This window comes from Schistocerca americana, chromosome 7 (assembly GCF_021461395.2).
Source record: "Schistocerca americana isolate TAMUIC-IGC-003095 chromosome 7, iqSchAmer2.1, whole genome shotgun sequence".
NCBI classification, from domain to species: Eukaryota; Metazoa; Arthropoda; class Insecta; order Orthoptera; family Acrididae; genus Schistocerca; species Schistocerca americana.
The window spans coordinates 455240690-455258458 of record NC_060125.1 but is presented as its reverse complement, the minus strand read 5'-3'; the positions used below and the strand labels follow the sequence as shown (position 1 = coordinate 455258458).

The 17769-nt window shown below is 39.6% G+C and overlaps 1 protein-coding gene across 1 annotated transcript in view; it reads left to right on the top strand.

The window, feature by feature from the left end:
- The first annotated feature begins 1963 nt into the window (after window positions 1-1963).
- LOC124623003 (myrosinase 1-like) overlaps window positions 1964-17769 on the top strand; it is a 57949-nt gene continuing 42143 nt past the window's right edge. Inside the window, exons 1-3 of the mRNA XM_047148793.1 lie at window positions 1964-2117; window positions 5715-5848; window positions 13645-13779. Coding sequence (XP_047004749.1) covers window positions 1964-2117; window positions 5715-5848; window positions 13645-13779 — 423 coding nt within the window. The remainder of the gene's footprint in view (window positions 2118-5714; window positions 5849-13644; window positions 13780-17769) is intronic.

Sequence of the window (17769 nt, the reverse complement as noted above, 5' to 3'; positions counted from 1 at the left end):
GCGTGGTCGCGACGGTCGCAGGTTCGAATCCTGCCTCGGGCATGGATGTGTGTGATGTCCTTAGGTTGGTTAGGTTTAAGTAGTTCTAAGTTCTAGGGGACTGACAACCTCAGATGTTAAGTCCCATAATGCACAGAGCCATTTGAACAACTGGAGACCTTGCTTCATAGCTCTCCAATCTGGTTTCCCACTATAAATGGTATTTTATTGTGATTAGAAACGGTCTGCTATTGTGTTTCTTGTAAGTATGTCATTGAAGTGATTTGTTTATTTAGTTCATCTATGAAAGTCTTGAGTTTTCCGGTCCTAATTATTGAGTATATAATTTATTTGATTATGTTGAATCTTCTTTTTGTGAGACAGTGAGCTTCCTGGTGATTGCAAACTCTCTCATTCATTTCTGGCTTCCAGTTGGCCACCCACAGAATCCGATGTAGCCTTTACCTGCCTTTTTGGGCAGGACGGTGGTATTCTTTTCCCTAAAAGGCCTGTCCATACTTTCGTTCTTTTGCAAGCATTACACCACACTAATTTACTGAACGACAAGATTTTCACTATTGCGTGCCTGTATTTAGCGTAAATCTGTTAAGATTTCGAATTGATATTATGAAGTGGTTTAGGCAGAAAACACATCAGTCACCTTTTATAAGTAAAGTCGCAAGTCATTGTTTGCTAGTAGACTCCTGAGTCCAGGCTAAGCTGAAAGGATGAATTGGTTTTTCCTACCTTTTACACAGCGCGGCACCCTTCCTTCACGAAGTGGGAATTTCGCGTCTTTGTGTGTATCTGGAAAGCCATGGCGACTGTAATGGCAGTATGTGCAGTGTGGTGTCATGCTTGTGTTGGATGATGATGACGACGATGATGATATGGAGTTGGGGCGTACGACGCTTTGTTTTGTTGATGGTGACGGAAGATAAAGTGTGAAACTCGATGCTGGGATATAGACTACTCTTTTGAACAACACCAATGGGGCCACCAAGTTGAAAGTCCCAATCCGACACACGGATTACCATGAGCAGCATCACATGCCCTCGCCTCATTATACACTGCGTACATTGGAATTTAATGAAATGGTGATCCGGGACTTCACACGACCACCTCAACCTCTTTGCGATAAAGGCAAACGGAAAGCAGCCGACAGCACATGCCGTACACAAGCAGTTACCCGTCCAATGCTGTGACGTTGCTGAAGTGAGCTGCCGAGATCCGGTGTATTCAAAGTAGGAATTGCAATTGTTTCGTTTACAATAAATATACGCAGACAATGGCTGATTTTTCCGTTCAAAAATGGTAATGGATGCTGCGCAGCTAAGTCAAATACATTTATTTATGTTCAGTTCAGATACCAAATTTACATTAACTGCAAGTACAGCAGCATGATGTCAAAGTTGTCACATAACTGCACACTGCAGCGTAGTTTACAGGCAGCAACGCAAGTCCCCTTTTCAAACAGCAATGACGAACGGCGACATAAATGTAAAATGAGGGCAAGTAATTCTGACGAGCACTATCTTCTGGAGTGGCTGTTTGAGTAGTTTTTAACACCGATAGAGGAAGTTGTGAGTATACCAACATCTGAGGTCTCTTCATAAGAAATGACTCACGCCATCAACGCGAGAATATCAGATAAAAAATCCATCAGTAAGCGCTCTGATGAATCTGATGGGTCTAGAGTAGCTATTGGAGTAGCCTTTATGTCACGTGGTGTTAATATCCGTACTGACAGAGGAAGTTGTTAGTATAAACAAAGTCGCAGAACGTGAGAACGTTTTCTGTAGTCTGTAAGGGAAATGACGAGCTTCATCATCTGATTACAAAACTGTTAATACGAGGTCAAAATACGCGATAAAAAACTATCAAACGCTATTACAAACATTTCACAACTGATAATTAATTGTTATCAGATACCTTTGACTGTTTATAAGTAACAACGAGCGCCGTTACAGCTGCAGCTTTGAGCATGGCGGCACGTGTGACATTATACCTGGAGATATTGGGAGTCGCCTGTCTATTGGCGAGCGCTCGCGCCAGAGAGGTCAACCAGTTCCCAGAGGGCTTTCTGCTGGGTGCTGCCACATCCTCCTACCAGATCGAGGGCGCCTGGAACGAGGATGGTGAGTGACACACTTATCTACGATACTCAGCAATTTCCAGACGTTTCTAGGAGAGTTAGAATCTGAGGAACAAGTTAAGACAGGCCTCGAGCAATATTGTTACTTATTGTTTACTTTTTTCATTGCCGCCGTCATCGTCGGCCAAGTCACATTCTGAACACTTCTTATTCTGTGCTATACTCAGATTCTACACGACTGAGATTGCACACATGTGACTCTTACTTACTTACTTACTTTCCGTGTCCGGAACTAGACTTCAAACTTCCACAAATCAGCAGCCATTGTGCAGGGCTGGTCTAAATAGTGACAGATAGGCGGGTGTAGAGGATACTGGACAGATTCACATAGACAGACAGTGTTCTCATTCTCTTTTAGGAAACCCCATTGCTGCAGGTTTGTCTTGTACTTTGGCACTTCTACCCTCATACGGTTTAGGGTTGTCTAGACTGTGTATGGTAGGTCTCTACCAGACGCCAGTTCTTCTTTTACATCTTTATGGGGGTTTCTCAGGTCGATTTCTCACCTTTTCAAACGATTCTCTGCAGCCGATCCTTCCATGTCTCTGGTACGTGACAGGAAACTCTTCCTCGATCAAAGCAATCGGTCAGCAGGCTGGTGTCCTTTGCTTGCTTGGTTTTTTCGGATTCTGCAGCGATGTCACGTCGTATGTTGGGCGGTGCGATCACCATGATTAAGAACATTTTGTGCACTGGGTTTGGCCTCAAGCATCCGGTAACAATCCATGCCATTTCATTCACAACGACATCAACTTTTCTCGGGTGTGTTGATGCAGACCATACTGGATCGGCGTATTCCGCGGCTGACACACTGAGCGCTAGGGCTAAAGTTCTCAGGACTTTTGGGTTTGCACCCCAGGATCCTTTGGTTAGTTTCCTGATGATGCTGTTTCTAGTTGAGACTTTTTCTCTTGTGGCATTACAATGATGTTTATAGGTCAGTGTGCGATCCAACGTGACACCAAGATATTTGGGCGTTTTACAATGCTCGAGACGTTGACCTCTCCAAATTATATTTAATTCACGATTTGACTCCCTGTTCTTTAAATGGAATGCACAAATCTGCGTCTTGGAAGGGTTCGACCTTAGGTGGTTTGCCTCATAATACTGGGAGAGAGCTTCCAAGGTACTGGTTAATTTCTCCTCTACATCCATAAAATTGGTACCTTGGGCTGCAACTGCAGTGTCATCGGCATACATGAAGGCATTTGATTTGATGTTCTGAAGCTAAGCCCGTAACGCGTCAAATATAGTTCTTAACAACAAGAGATATGCTATTTCTAAGCCAACTATTACAACAATGTATGAGACGAGTTCACAATTTTCGTTATAAGTCGCAGGCCTCTTACGCGACTTTATGTCGCACCTTAAGTCAACTGAAATTCTCGCCTGGGCAAAGAACTCCTATAGATAATTCTGCGCTCAAAAGTTTTCAATTAGAGGGATTCATGTTGCACCTACCACTTTTTCTAAGTTATCTACCCGTTTTACATTAAGTCGTAGACCCAAAGTTATCTTTAGCAATCCAGCAAAACACTTCGTTGCGCCATGTACCACCCATTTCACTCCATCCAGTTTAATCGTCGATTACCCGTCGTTGTGGGCGAGGACGGTAACGCACGCCTTTGTCGTGCTGCTCACGTGGGGGTACGTTGGTTCGAATCTAGGAGCTGAATGAAATTTTCACTGCCAGTATTTGGCCGGCAATGGAAGGAGAGGTGGTTGCATGAAGCTCTTAGCCCCTAGTCGCCGCGCCAGGGTCTTTTTCGTGATGGAAAGTAGCCTATGGGGGAGCGGATAGGGAAAACCTTTCCCATTAGGCGGATGAACCTGCCTTTCAGTATCCTCCAGTGATTCATGACAGAGGACTCTTCTTTACTTCGTGATCAATTTTCTTCTCATTACAAGAAACTTAACAATTTGTTACGACCCGTTCTTAGTAAATTTTATCCGGTTGATACATCATCTGCACGCACTTCATTTCTCTAATGTTAGCTACTGTTAAGTGGGACCTGTCGAAATCCTTAGAAGACATTAGGAAAAATTGTACTATGTAATAATAAATGTATCATGAGTATATCACTGAAAGTAATTGTCTTTTCTCCAGTCGCATTTTAATTATCCGTTGCAGACTTTAATTGTGCACTACTGGCATTCTGGTTGATCTAAGTTTATCATTGTTCATTTGCAGTTATATTGTTAATATTCCGTGGTAAATTAATTGTAGCTAATTACATTGCAAACACTGGTAAGTGAACTACACAGTGTAAAAACATACTCTCTTCAGCATCATTACCATGTGATGAACTTCCATCATGCTGGAGTGATTTCAGGATAGGAAATTTTGTTATTCAGTACAACCGAAAACCAGTTATAATTGCTAATTTCATTTTATTTAGTTGTTGACTAGTCTGTCGGTAACCATTTTCAAATCATTCAGATAGTCAAAATGGTACTTCATGAAATACAACAACCATGTCAAGGCGACAAACATACACGTTTCCTCTGTAACTGTTCAAAAATGTTCCAATGTGTGTGAAATCGTATGGGACTTAACTGCTAAGGTCATCAGTCCCTAAGCTCCACACTACTTAACCTAAATGATCCTATGGACAAACACACACACCCATACCCGAGGGAGGACTCGAATTTCCGGCGGGACCAGCCGCACGGTACATGACTTCAGCGCCTCAGACCCCTCGGCTAATCCCGCGCGGCTGTAATTGTTCATTTGCACTTTCTCATACACATGTGTTTCTTATCAAAACATGGTTATTATATAATGGGAATCACTATTTTGACTGTCTGGATGATCAGAAAATCTGTCCCAACCCGAAACTAGTCATCAAGTAAACAAAAATGAAATTTACAACTTTATCTGTTTTTGCGTTTTATTGATTCTCATTTTGGTTTAAAAAGAGCTTACAGCATCGGAACTGACAAGAAATATATCCAAACTGTACGAACAGAATTCCTTCATGGACGTAAGGAAAGGAAGTAGTTCGATAGTTTTAAGCCTTTTAGGCGTAAGTGATCGTTGACACTCGATAAAACTACCAGGATCTGATGCTTGTCCTTTATATTTGTTGATGCATGATGATTTTAATAATAAAACTCGCAAATTTAATGTGGTTTTCTTCCCATGGGACGATTAAAAAATTGTTTGTCGTGCAGATTTTCTTATTACAGCTTGAAATTGGTACTCTAGTTTTTTTTTTATTTGATTCTTTGTCTGTAGTCTTATCAAATGTCTACACTATTTTGGTGTTACATTTAATGTCGACCTTCCTGTATAGGTTCTAGTTTGCTGACAACTATTCACTCCAATATAAAGCTATCAGACTAACTATAACTGTTCTCCATGCTTATACGGTTGTGGAATAATGTTATTCATAGCTGAGGTATCGCAGATATTATATATACTTTAATATCATTATTGCTGACAGTATCACTTTCTGTGCTATGTTGGTCTGGCCCTTTTGGACCTGAACATAATCTTTGTGGTCGAAACTGGAAGTTATTTTTCATTCAGCAGTTTATGAAAGTTAACATGACGCCCTACTACCCTGTTACATTATAGGCAAAGGCGAGAGCATCTGGGACCACATGCTGCATGAGCATCCAGAGTACGGCAACAACGGGGACAATGGGGACGTGGCCTGTGACTCGTACCATAAGTATGCCGAGGATGTGCAGGCGCTCAAGGACCTGGGGGTGAGTGTAATGCAGAAGGAAACCGACGCACAGTGCTTTATTATTCTGTAGTACAAAATTGATGGCATTATGAGAATGCTGAAGAAACTCGTCATCCTTGTGCTTTGTAATAGAGTTTCTTTTTTCCACATTCCAAGTCTCTGTCGTCACCTGTAGTGATACACATCTAGCTGTTGCCAGAAAGTTAAACAAATATGTGTTTGACTCAGTGTCGGATTACTCTTGAATAATCAGGTAAGACTCTTTTTATTACAGTGACTGGTTTCGGCAGATCCGTGCTGTCATCCTCGGATCTTGTAACGTTATTAGTAGCACATTATTGTTATAATAGGGAAAGTCACATAGTGATATTGCATCAATTAAAACGCGACAAGGAACATCAGCATAACACAAATAAAATAATACACAAAAATAACAATATGTTATGCCCGTGTCCTAGTGTTCACGGATCTCTTGACACCACAAAAGCAACTTAGGCAGTGTTATACTAGCTATGTCGCCATTGTGATGTTGTCCCAGCGTATACTAATAGCTTAACACCACAAAGGCGATCTAGCTAGTATTACACCAGATCCGTCGCCATTGTGGAGTCAAGCGATTACTATATGCTGGGACATCACCACACCATGATGTATGTTTTAATTGTGTGTTACTTTGTGACATTCTGATGTTTCCTGCCCCATTTTATTCGACGCAATATCACTATGTGACTTTCAGTACTGTAAGACGCGTGTACAACAATCTTACAACAGCCGAGGATGGCAGCGTAGATCTGCTGAAACAGGCCATTATAATCTAAAGAATTGCTAGCGATCTTGCTAAGATGATTCTTCAGAAATAATATACACTGATCGCCCTCAAAATTGTGACGACCGACCTACTATCAATATAAACTCATCAAGGCGATAGCAGCGCCACCTGGCGAGGAATGACTGCCAGTCAGACACGCGCAAGGTGCATGTAGCATCAATGTGCGTGCGGCCCGTGTGTAAATTGGAGGAGGCACGAGATCTGTCTGAGTTTGACCGACAGTGGATTGTGATGGCCCGGAGACGCGGCACGAGCATTTCGGAAACTGCATGACTTGTCGGTTGTAGTGAGTGTCTTCAACACGTGGTGGAACCTAGGTGAACCACCTCCAGACGTCATGGGGTTTCGCAGCCACCCCTAGTTACAGATGTCGGACGTCGTAGCAGGGGCAGAGCGGTGAAACAGAACAGGCCCTTCTCGTCTAGTGTGCGAATCGGCGTATATAGCAAACGCAGCTGTCACAGCTTCGACAAGCGAATGTGCTGCGTAGCGCGAAGCCCAAAGTGCACATGTGGCATTTTAAACGTTTAGACGAGTCCAAAAATATCTCAAATTACCAGTTTTTTGAATAACTTCTGGTTCATGTTGACAGTTAAGCTTTTGCAGGTGTAGTTGTTACACAAGACACAAGCAGAGGAAAGAAAATCAAGGCACTGTATGATTTTCATTTAAGACGACTTTCGTCAGTCTGGCCTTTAATTTGTTGACATTAAATATTTTATAACAATTCCTGTAGCACAGTTCTTACTATAATTTTTTAGTGATGTACATTTTAATAGCAATGAAACAGTTTGTTGTTCATTCCGTGCAGTCTTCACAAAAATGCGAAGTGGCTATTGGGCGAGGTAAACAAATATTTTCCTTGCACCATGGACACGCGATACAAGAAAAATTAATGGATTCAGGCACAACTGAGTAAGAAATGGTCTTGGCGTTGTGCTGTGTACCAGTCATACTTGATCAAATTCGTAAAATGCAGAATTGTAACGATACTGTTCCGCTGAACCCGAAACGACGGAGAACTAAAGGAAATTATGTTGTATGGCAATTTTCTGAAAAATACTTTACGTTGTTGATTTTTTTCTAATGGAGAGGTTGAATCACTGTTTTAGTTCCATGTGGAATCCAAAGACAGAGGTGTCATTATGCCCAGGCCAAGAGTCCAACAAAGGCGATGAATTATTTTCTACAAACCATAAGAAGACATTTCGGATGTAACAGTGAAAGTTATTCTTTCCCATTTTTCCAAATTTTGCTACATTACAAGATATTTTCAACTAAACAGTTTTTGTCCTTTAATTATTTTTCCTATTTTTACTGACAGACAGAATTAAAGCTGTGGATACAGTAACCCAATGATAGTTACCAATTGCACTCTCGTATAAGAAAGTGTCGTAGCATTCATCGTCTGCACAAGTGAATTTTTCTTTTCTTCCCGCTCGAAATTATAATGTGCGGTTTACACTCATTTTGGAACAAACGTATCTAATTGATTTATACACAACTTTTAGGGGATAACAAGAAGCTTTGTTTTCAAGTTAGCTACAAACTTCTCTTAATTATTAGCTATTACTGACAACTCTTGTTCAGGTTTACTTGAAGGACACTTCGTAATTTGGCAATATCCTTTTCGATACAACTTCCTTAATTTATTTAACCAGGCAGTGTTCGTATCACTTGGATTTCAGAGTGCCCAGTGTCGCAGAAGTCTTTCGAATAGTTTTTCCTTCACACACTAATGCAGGTTTCATTTTGACGTGTATCTCGTACTCCATGTAAATCTATCCTCTAATTGTACAGTTCACGTTCAGATTTTACGAAACAGAGCTAGCTATGCACATTGCTTAAATTCAAACGTTTACTCCGTCCTTCGTTTTAGCAAAAGATTTACAGCATTTTCTATGTCACTGAAAACTATTACTCTCCATGGTTTCTTTGGGCTTGGTAGGTATAACATTTTTGATCTGGACTTCAATGAGCACATCATTGTTCGAGCCACAGTTCATTGAACTGCCATAGTTACTTCCATTTCTTCTAATCTATCCACAATTTTTTGACGAAACATCGACATCATTGGAATGAATGTCCAAGATATTCACTAACAAATAACATGGATCTAGGTCATCTGGAGAAGTAAGTGATTTCTACTTCATACAACATTATCTATGACCACAATCTATTGGTTATGAACTGTAGATTAAAACTGAAGAAACTGCGAAAAGGTGGGAAATTAAGGAGAAAGGGACCTGGATAAACTGACTAAACCAGAGGTTGTACAGAGTTTAAGGGAGAGCATAAGATAAGGGAACAATTGACAGGAATGGGGGAAAGAAATACAGTAAAAAAATTATAGGTAGCTTTGAGGAAAGAAGTAGTGAAGGCAGCAGAGCATTAAGTAGGTAAAAAGACGAGGGCTGGTAAAAATCCTTGGGTAACAGAAGAAATATTGAATTTAATTGATGAAAGGAGAATATATAAACATTCAGTAAATGAAGCAGGCAAAAAGGAATACAAACGTCAAAAAAATGAGATCGACAGGAAGTGTAAAATGGCTAAGCTGGCATGGCTACAGGACAAATGTAAGGATGTAGAGGCATATCTCACTAGGGGTAAGATAGATACTGCCTACAGGAAAATTAAAGAGACCTTTGGAGAAAAGAGAGCCACTTGTATGAATATCAGGAGCTCACATGGAAACCCAGTTCTAAGCAAAGAAGGGAAAGCAGAAAGGTGGAAGAAGTATATAGAGGGTCTATACAAGGGCGTTGTAATTGAGGACAATAATATGGAAATGGAAGAGGATGTAGATGAAGATTAAACGGGAAATACCATACTGGGTGAAGAGTTTGACAGAGCACTGAAAGACCTGAGTCGAAACAAGGCCCCGGGAGTAGACAACATTCCACTGGAACTACTGACAGCCTTGGGAGAGCCAGTCCTGACAAAACTCTACCATCTGGTGAGGAAGATGTATGAGACAGGTGAAATACCCTCAGACTTCAAGAAGAATACAATAATTCCAGCCCGCATCTCGTGGTCGTGCGGTAGCGTTCTCGCTTCCCACGCCCGGGTTCCCGGGTTCGATTCCCGGCGGGGTCAGAGATTTTCTCTGCCTCGTGATGGCTGGGTGTTGTGTGATGTCCTTAGGTTAGTTAGGTTTAAGTAGTTCTAAGTTCTAGGGGACTGATGACCATAGATGTTAAGTCCCATAGTGCTCAGAGCCATTTGAACCAATAATTCCAATCCCAAAGAAAGCAGGTGTTGACAGATGCGAAAATTATAGAACTATCAGTTTAACAAGTCGCAGTTGCAAAATATTAACACAAATTCTTTACAGACGAATGGAAAGACTGGTAGAAGCCGACCTCGGGGAAGATCAGTTTGGATTCCGTAGATATGTTGGAACACGAAAGGCAATACTGACCCTTTGTCTTATCTTAGAAAATAGACTAAGGAACGGCAAACCTACATTTCTAGCATTTGTAGACTTAGAGAAAGCTTTTGACAATGTTGACTGGAATACACTCTTTCAAATTCTGAAGGTGGCAGGGGTAAAATACAGGGAGCGAAAGGCTATTTACAATTTGTACAGAATCCAGATGGCAGTTATAAGAGTCGAGGGGCATGAAAGGGAAGCAGCGGTTGGGAAGGGAGTGAGACAGGGTTGTAGCCTCTCCCCGATGTTATTCAATCTGTACTGAGGGAATTAGATTAGCAATTGAGACACTTAAAGTAGTAAAGGAGTTTTGCTCTTTGGGGAGCAAAATAACTGATGACGGTCAAAGCAGAGAGGATTTAAAATGTAGACTGGCAATGGCAAGAAAAGCGTTTCTGAAGAAGAGGAATTTGTTAACATCGAGTATAGATTTAAGCGTCAGGAAGTCGTTTCCGAAAGTATTTGTATGGAGTGCAGCCATGTATGGAAGTGAAACATGGACGATAAATAGTTTGGACAAAAAGAGAATAGAAGCTTTCGAAATGTGGTGCTACAGAAGAATGCTGAAGATTAGGTGGGTAGATCACATAACTAATGAGGAGGTATTGAATAGAATTGGGGAGAAGAGGAGTTTGTGGCACAACTTGACGAGAAGAAGGGATCGGTTGGTAGGATATGTTCTGAGGCATCAAGGGATCACAAATTTAGCATTGGTGGGCAGCGTGGAGGGTAAAAATCGTAGAGGGAGACCAAGAGATGAATAGACTAAGCAGCTTCAGAAGGATGTAGGTTGCAGTAGGTACTGGGAGATGAAGAACCTTGCACAGGATACAGTAGCATGGAGAGCTGCATCAAACCAGTCTCAGTACTGAAGACCACAACAACAATAACAACATTCTTTATATTTCATTTTTTGTAAGCTTCAGAACATGAATGGGATCCCACATTACTGTGAAACAGATGCTATTAACAAGGACATGCAAAGATTTCACGAAAAGTTTTACCTCTATTCTTAATACTTAGCGATGTCATAAAGGCAACTGATAATTATACCCATGTTCAGAACACCTTGAACGACTGGAGACAGATCGTTGATATTAACAGGACATGTATATTAGTATGTTCTGTAGAAATGATTAGCATTTTAACCATGTTGGCCAGGGCGTTCAAGGTCAACACCGATATCGCGGCGCAACACCACCTACCGGTAAAATGCGCCTGGGGCTGTCGCTGTAGTTATAAACCGAAGGTAAGTGATCAGTGTGACTTGAGCAGACGTGAAGGACGCTTCGCAGACGCATGCGCAGACCGTACAGTCAAATCAGTGGGTTTGAAAGAGGGTCAATTATTGGAATGAGGACTGTGATGCATCTGTCCGGGAAATCGCTGCTCGTGAGTGATGAAGTGTTTCGGCAGTGCATAGCCTTACTGTAAAACAACCCAGACGCCACTTTTTAGCAAGACAATGCACGACAACATGTTGCTGCACGAACACATGCCTTCTTGGTCTCATAGGCTGTGAGCCTTTGTGTCCTGACTTACCAGTTCACCAGATTTGTCGCCAATCGAAAATCTCTGGGATTTGACGAAACGATGGGTGCAGCGCTGTGGTTCAGAGCCAACCACCACAGATGAATGCATCGTGGATAGCTATAGCACAGGACGCCATTCGCGCCTGATATGCGTCGATACCATCACGCAAGGAACAAGTTGCGAGCGCCCATGGAGGACTCTATGCCTACTAGGCAGCAAGACACATGCTGAACTAAGGTGGCTGACATACTAATCATTTTTGTACAGCATGCTAATGTCCATGTTCTGTGAATATGTAAGTCCAAATCTAGTCATTCAAAAATGTTCTGCTTTTTCTGAACATGAATGTATTATCGATATTAAACGAGTTGAAAATTCGAGCGAATAGTAAGTGAACAATACATTGTGTCAGAGGAACAATCAACGGAAACTTAAACTCGCAATATAAATTACGATCATGTTGTGCCATGTTAGCTGTCTGCCTCCTCGCCGGGAGTCGAATAGATAGAACAATAAAAGACGTAAACATAAAGACTCAGAAATGTTTTTGATAAATTCATCTGAAATTGAAAATTAAGCTTCTTAAATCCACAGATCAGCGAGGAGACGCATGATAACACTACTAAGCGACAAACGCAAGCTAACATTGAAACACGGAGCAAATAGATGCAGAGGACGTAATTTTGACGTTCATGAAATTGAGATAGTGATGGCGGCTGTGGTCGAGCGGTTCTAGGCGCTTCAGTCTGGAACCGCTCAGCTGCTACGGTCGCTGATTCGATTCCTGCCTCGGGTATGGGTGTGTGTGATGTCCTTAGGTTAGTTAGGTTTAAGTAGTTCTAAGTCTTGGGGCTGATGACCTCAGATGTTAAGCTCCATAGTGCTTAGAGCCATTTTGAGATAGTGATCACCAGAAGGTGTGACCTGCCGAACAGATGATGAAGGACCAACCTTGCAGGATTAGTGCTCCCGGAAAAAGTGATATTTTGAGAAATGGGTTAGCCAGAGCCTAGGGAAGCGTTGCCAGAATTCATCATGGAACCTGAGGCAGATCGTTTTTCAACACTGGCTGTCAAATTACTTACAATGGTGTGATTGCTCCCCAGATACCATCTCCAGACACATTAATACCTAAAAATATCGCAACCGATGAGGTACGATATGCATTTAGACGTGAGTTATAAATTTCACAATCGTCCGTAGTCACTTTTGTAAACTTTTTACATATACTCCTATATTTTTACCTCACCATACGGTGAGTACTTATGCAGATTTATGTTGTTGATAACGGTCAAACACGTCACGAGTGTTACTGGCTCCTCTTGAAGTTTTCAGTTACTTCAGTCATAGTCCATAATACCAAACCTATAGTCACTTGTCTTACAGACCGCTCCTGTCCGTTGTACTTCCAAAGTCGTTGACCGAATTTATTGAAATAAAGGTCAAATGACATTTACTTTAGACCTGACCTCAGCACACAGATGTCTGACCAATTTCAATAATGGTCCCGATTATTTCTTAACATTGTAATCGAACTAACGGCATTTCTTCCTTTGCCAGGCCGAAAGATTCCTTTACTTAGATTTTCTTTGTGTAGCTTTCACACAGTGTGGGTACTTCCTCTTACACTGCGCCACAGTTTCACCCTGATACCAGCCAAGCACAAAGAACCATATTACCAGTCCGATTGCCCTCCATACCTAATCCTATGGAAATAACAGGTCCCCAGCGGATTTTAGTGGGACACCTAGTAAGATACTGTCTCTTTTTAGGGCTTGTCAAGTCGGATAAATGTTAGAGGTCGCAGCAGCTGTCACTGCTGTAGACGTCAGATATGAAGGATTTAGCTGGAAACTGCAAGGTTTAGTTATTGATAAGTAGTTATCTTCCACTTCTCAGTTCACCATCATTGTCTAATAATACATCCCTTTTCTGTACATGTTTGTGTCTGTGCACTTTAGTTTCTGACCTCACATCTTGCAGAGGTGCTATTGTGACATTCGATTGGTTGTTTCAGGCCAAAGCATACCGCTTCTCCATCTCTTGGCCCCGTATACTGCCCAACGGGGACCTGGACGTGATCAACCAGGCTGGAATCGACTACTACAACAACCTCATTAACCTGTTGCTGGAGAACGACATCCAGCCAGTGGTAAGAATTTATTCATTGTTAAGAATTTATAAATCTCTGACGACGGGTGGAGCAGTGTGTGCATTAACCACAATTAATAATACTGGCAGATGATGGCACAGTTATACAACAAACCCTACCGGTGCTGAACGGGAAAAAATGTTGAGTCAAAAAATTCAAAAGGCTAGTGAGGTAAAAGATTGGGCCCTCGGCCGCTTCCCCTGAATTCTACTCACACATGTACTGTACTCTCGCTTTATAACACCAACAAAACCTTAAGGTAAAGGAAACCATTGATGTAATATCCCAAACACAAAGGAAGTGATTACCGCAAAGTCTTTCCCTTACCCTTTAGATGGGATAAACCTAACTACTGGTACACAACTAACTACAGTTATCTTAATTGTAACTTTTTTCTCATTTTTTATCATTGTCATGACTGGTTTTATTTTCTTTAAGGTATTTGTCTGGTCAATAAGTATCAGTTCCTCGCCCACTTTCTTCGTAGCGAAATGTTACCATAAGATTTTCGTTGCATCTGCCCACCAATGGCAAGTTTACACCGTACGAGTACCATTTCTCTGACTGTTAGACCCCTTATTTCTTTTGCGCCAAACCTGAGCTATAAAATTAACTATTACTGGATTAGACGAAAAATCCCTCCTAATTATGCAGCATTTAAAGTATCATAATTCAGAAGGCTGATTATACCGAGAAAGGGAAAAAACTTGGTTTTTTTCCCTGCAGCTGAGTAAGCTAAAACGTTTTTATATTTGCTTGGATACTCTGCAAATCCCACTTAAGTCTATGGCAGAAAAACTTGCTTTTTCATACATTTAGACAACATTGTCTGTGGGGTGCAGCGATCTGGTGCCTTATTTATTTTAAAATCAACAATCGAGGTTGCCATAATATTTGTTTATTTACAGGTTTCGGTTTGTGTTAAAGCCATCTTCAGAATTTTGGTAAACATTTTTGGAATACAGTGATCAATTAATTGTTATATTTAGATTAAAGTACAGTCTTGATCACGTTATGTCTGTTTTAATGAGTAACCGGTTTCGGTTTTTTCTACAAAACCATCATCAGACCTGTGAATAAATTTTAAGAAACACTAGATACAATCTTTAAATGAATGAAAAAGTCTAATGATGTCAAAATTTTTTTAACAAAATAAAATAAAATTAGTTATACCCATTGGCTCCCTTGGGTTGGTAGGTGGAGCTCTCCTTGCTGCTGTGCAGTCAACTGATGGTTATGAGTGCTGAGCACGAGCTTAAATATGCAGAGGCTCCGCCTACTTCCTGGCACACTACTTCATAACTGCCAATCAGCGTTCATAATATGACGCCATCGTCAAGGTATAAAAGGAGGAAATTCACTAATAACATAAAATTGATTCATTTATATATCTGATTAACAGATAATAGTTGTGTCTACAACTTATTTATATTTTGGATAAAATCAGTGAATTACGATGTGTGATAGCTGTGCCCTCTATGGACAACCTTAATATTATTACAGTGCCAGTTACTTCAAAGATGTAAAATCCTTGGCGTTGTGGTATATATCGATTATACCAAGTCGCCTACATCACAATTGCATCTTTGTTGGATGCTGCAGAATCGTCTTGTTTTAATTGTAGTTTTTATGGCAATGTTCTTTATAGCATTAAGTTAGCAGCCAATAGTACGTTCAACATTATGTATATCTGAATAACTGATGAGACTGCTGATGCAGCATATTTTACATACATTGCTTTTGCCATGGGTATAACTAATCTTATATATTTAAAAAACAAAAGAGTAGATGCTTTTATTATAAAATTTCGTCAAAAAGGTCGTAATAATATTTTTCGCGAAAATCTAATTGTTCATTGAGCAGCATTGATGATTTGGTTTTCAAATGAGCATATATCTCGATTTCTTCTAGGATATTCATAAGTAAGCCTTTATTTGCATAATGAAGAACTTGTAAATTCTGTTGTACTGTCCCCTCAGCATGATTATTGAATGTTATATGATGACCAAAAACAGACTTTGTTCGTGAGGTACCTGACGTATGTTCTTTGTACCTTACTGCAAAATTTCGACCTGTTTGGCCGATATATATTTTCTCACAGTCTCTACATTGGATCTTGTACACTCCTGATCTGGTAGATTTTCCATTATCTTTATTTACGGTATGTCTTAATTTTTGTTGTAAAGTATTGTCAGTTGTAAATGCTATTGTTATTCCAGAATTTTTGAATAAGTTAGTGATTCTATCTGATATGTTTCCCATATATGTCATCTTCATATATTTTGGATTACTTATTAGTGGAGTACTTTGTGATTGTTGTACTTTATTAAAAATGATATCTACCTTACTAAGCAGCATTGATGAGAAAATAGACTTTTTACGGAAAGCGATTACCCAGAGACATCAGAGTAAAATTGATTTACTCATAGCTAAACAACAAAATAAGCTTTCAGAAAAGGTCAACCATATACATCAATTTTATCCAAGGACAATGAATCTTACAGATATTCAGTTCACAAAGTCCGAAATGTCACTACTTGACAAAGGCTTAAAATATAACTTAACTCCCCCACTAAATAATACCAACGTTAAACTCATAATTGCTGATGTTATAGCAACAAGCAAAATATCGAAAATAAATAAACCTGAAGCATGTAAGATAGCCCTAAAAACGAAGGACTTAATTTTAAAAGAGAAAAATAAACTACATAGCAAAACTGAAGATAAAACACTTAAAGATATCAATAATAAACTACTAGCAGAGAAAGCAATTGTGGTAAAGGCCGATAAAGGAAATACCCTTGTAATTATTAAAGAAGACGATTATATATTTAAAACACTCTCATTTTTAATGAAATTGGGATCATTGAAGTAACTAAAGACCCCACTCCAAAGTTCCAATTAAAGATTAAGAAACTAGTCGATGATAATAATCACCTCTTGACCCCTGGGGAAAAAAATATGATGAAAAATATGAATCCCCAAATACCTAAATTAAGATCACAGATTAAACTGCATAAAAAAGAGAAATCTATACGACCTATTGTCAACTACAGAAGTAGTCCTTCATATAAACTAAATATGAAACTTAATAAAATTTTGAAAGCATTCTATACATATGACAGCAACTTCAGTATCAAAAACAGTTATGAACTAACACAACAAATCCACAACATAGACATTCCAACTAGTGCAAATTTCGCCTCATTAGATATTAAAAATTTATATACAAATATTCCAATTACTGAGACGATTAATATAATTAGGGATAACTTAATACAATACAAAAATATGACTAAAGACGAAATAATCGAACTTATAGAACTACTTGAATGCACTTTAGATTACAATTATTTCTCGTTTAATACTAAAATCTATTGTCAGAAAGATGGCTTAGCAATGGGAAGTTCTTTGGCTGGGACAGTAGCAGACATTTTCGTAAACCACATTGAGACGCAATTTCTGAAAAATAACCCTGATATCGCAAATAAAATCATATATTACAAGCGATGTGTAGATGATACATTATTACTTTATAATGGTTCAAAAGACGAAATTGAGAAACTTGCTATAAAATTAAACTCTATGCATCCGGAGTTACAATTTACAGTTGAGCATGAAAATCGAAAATCTATTAACTACCTAGATCTCACTATAACTAATAACAACGGGAAACATTTATTCACCATATACAGGAAACCTACAACCACTGATGTTATTATTAATGCTACATCATGTCATCCTGACAAGTATAAAAAAGCATTTTTTAAGTCTATGATACACCGAATACTAAAATTACTGCTAGAAGCTAATGAGATCAAAACGGAAATGACCATCTTAAAACAAATTGCAAAAACCAACTCTTTCGACACACGACAGGTATATATCATTTTTAATAAAGTACAACAATCACAAAGTACTCCACTAATAAGTAATCCAAAATATATGAAGATGACATATATGGGAAACATATCAGATAGAATCACTAAC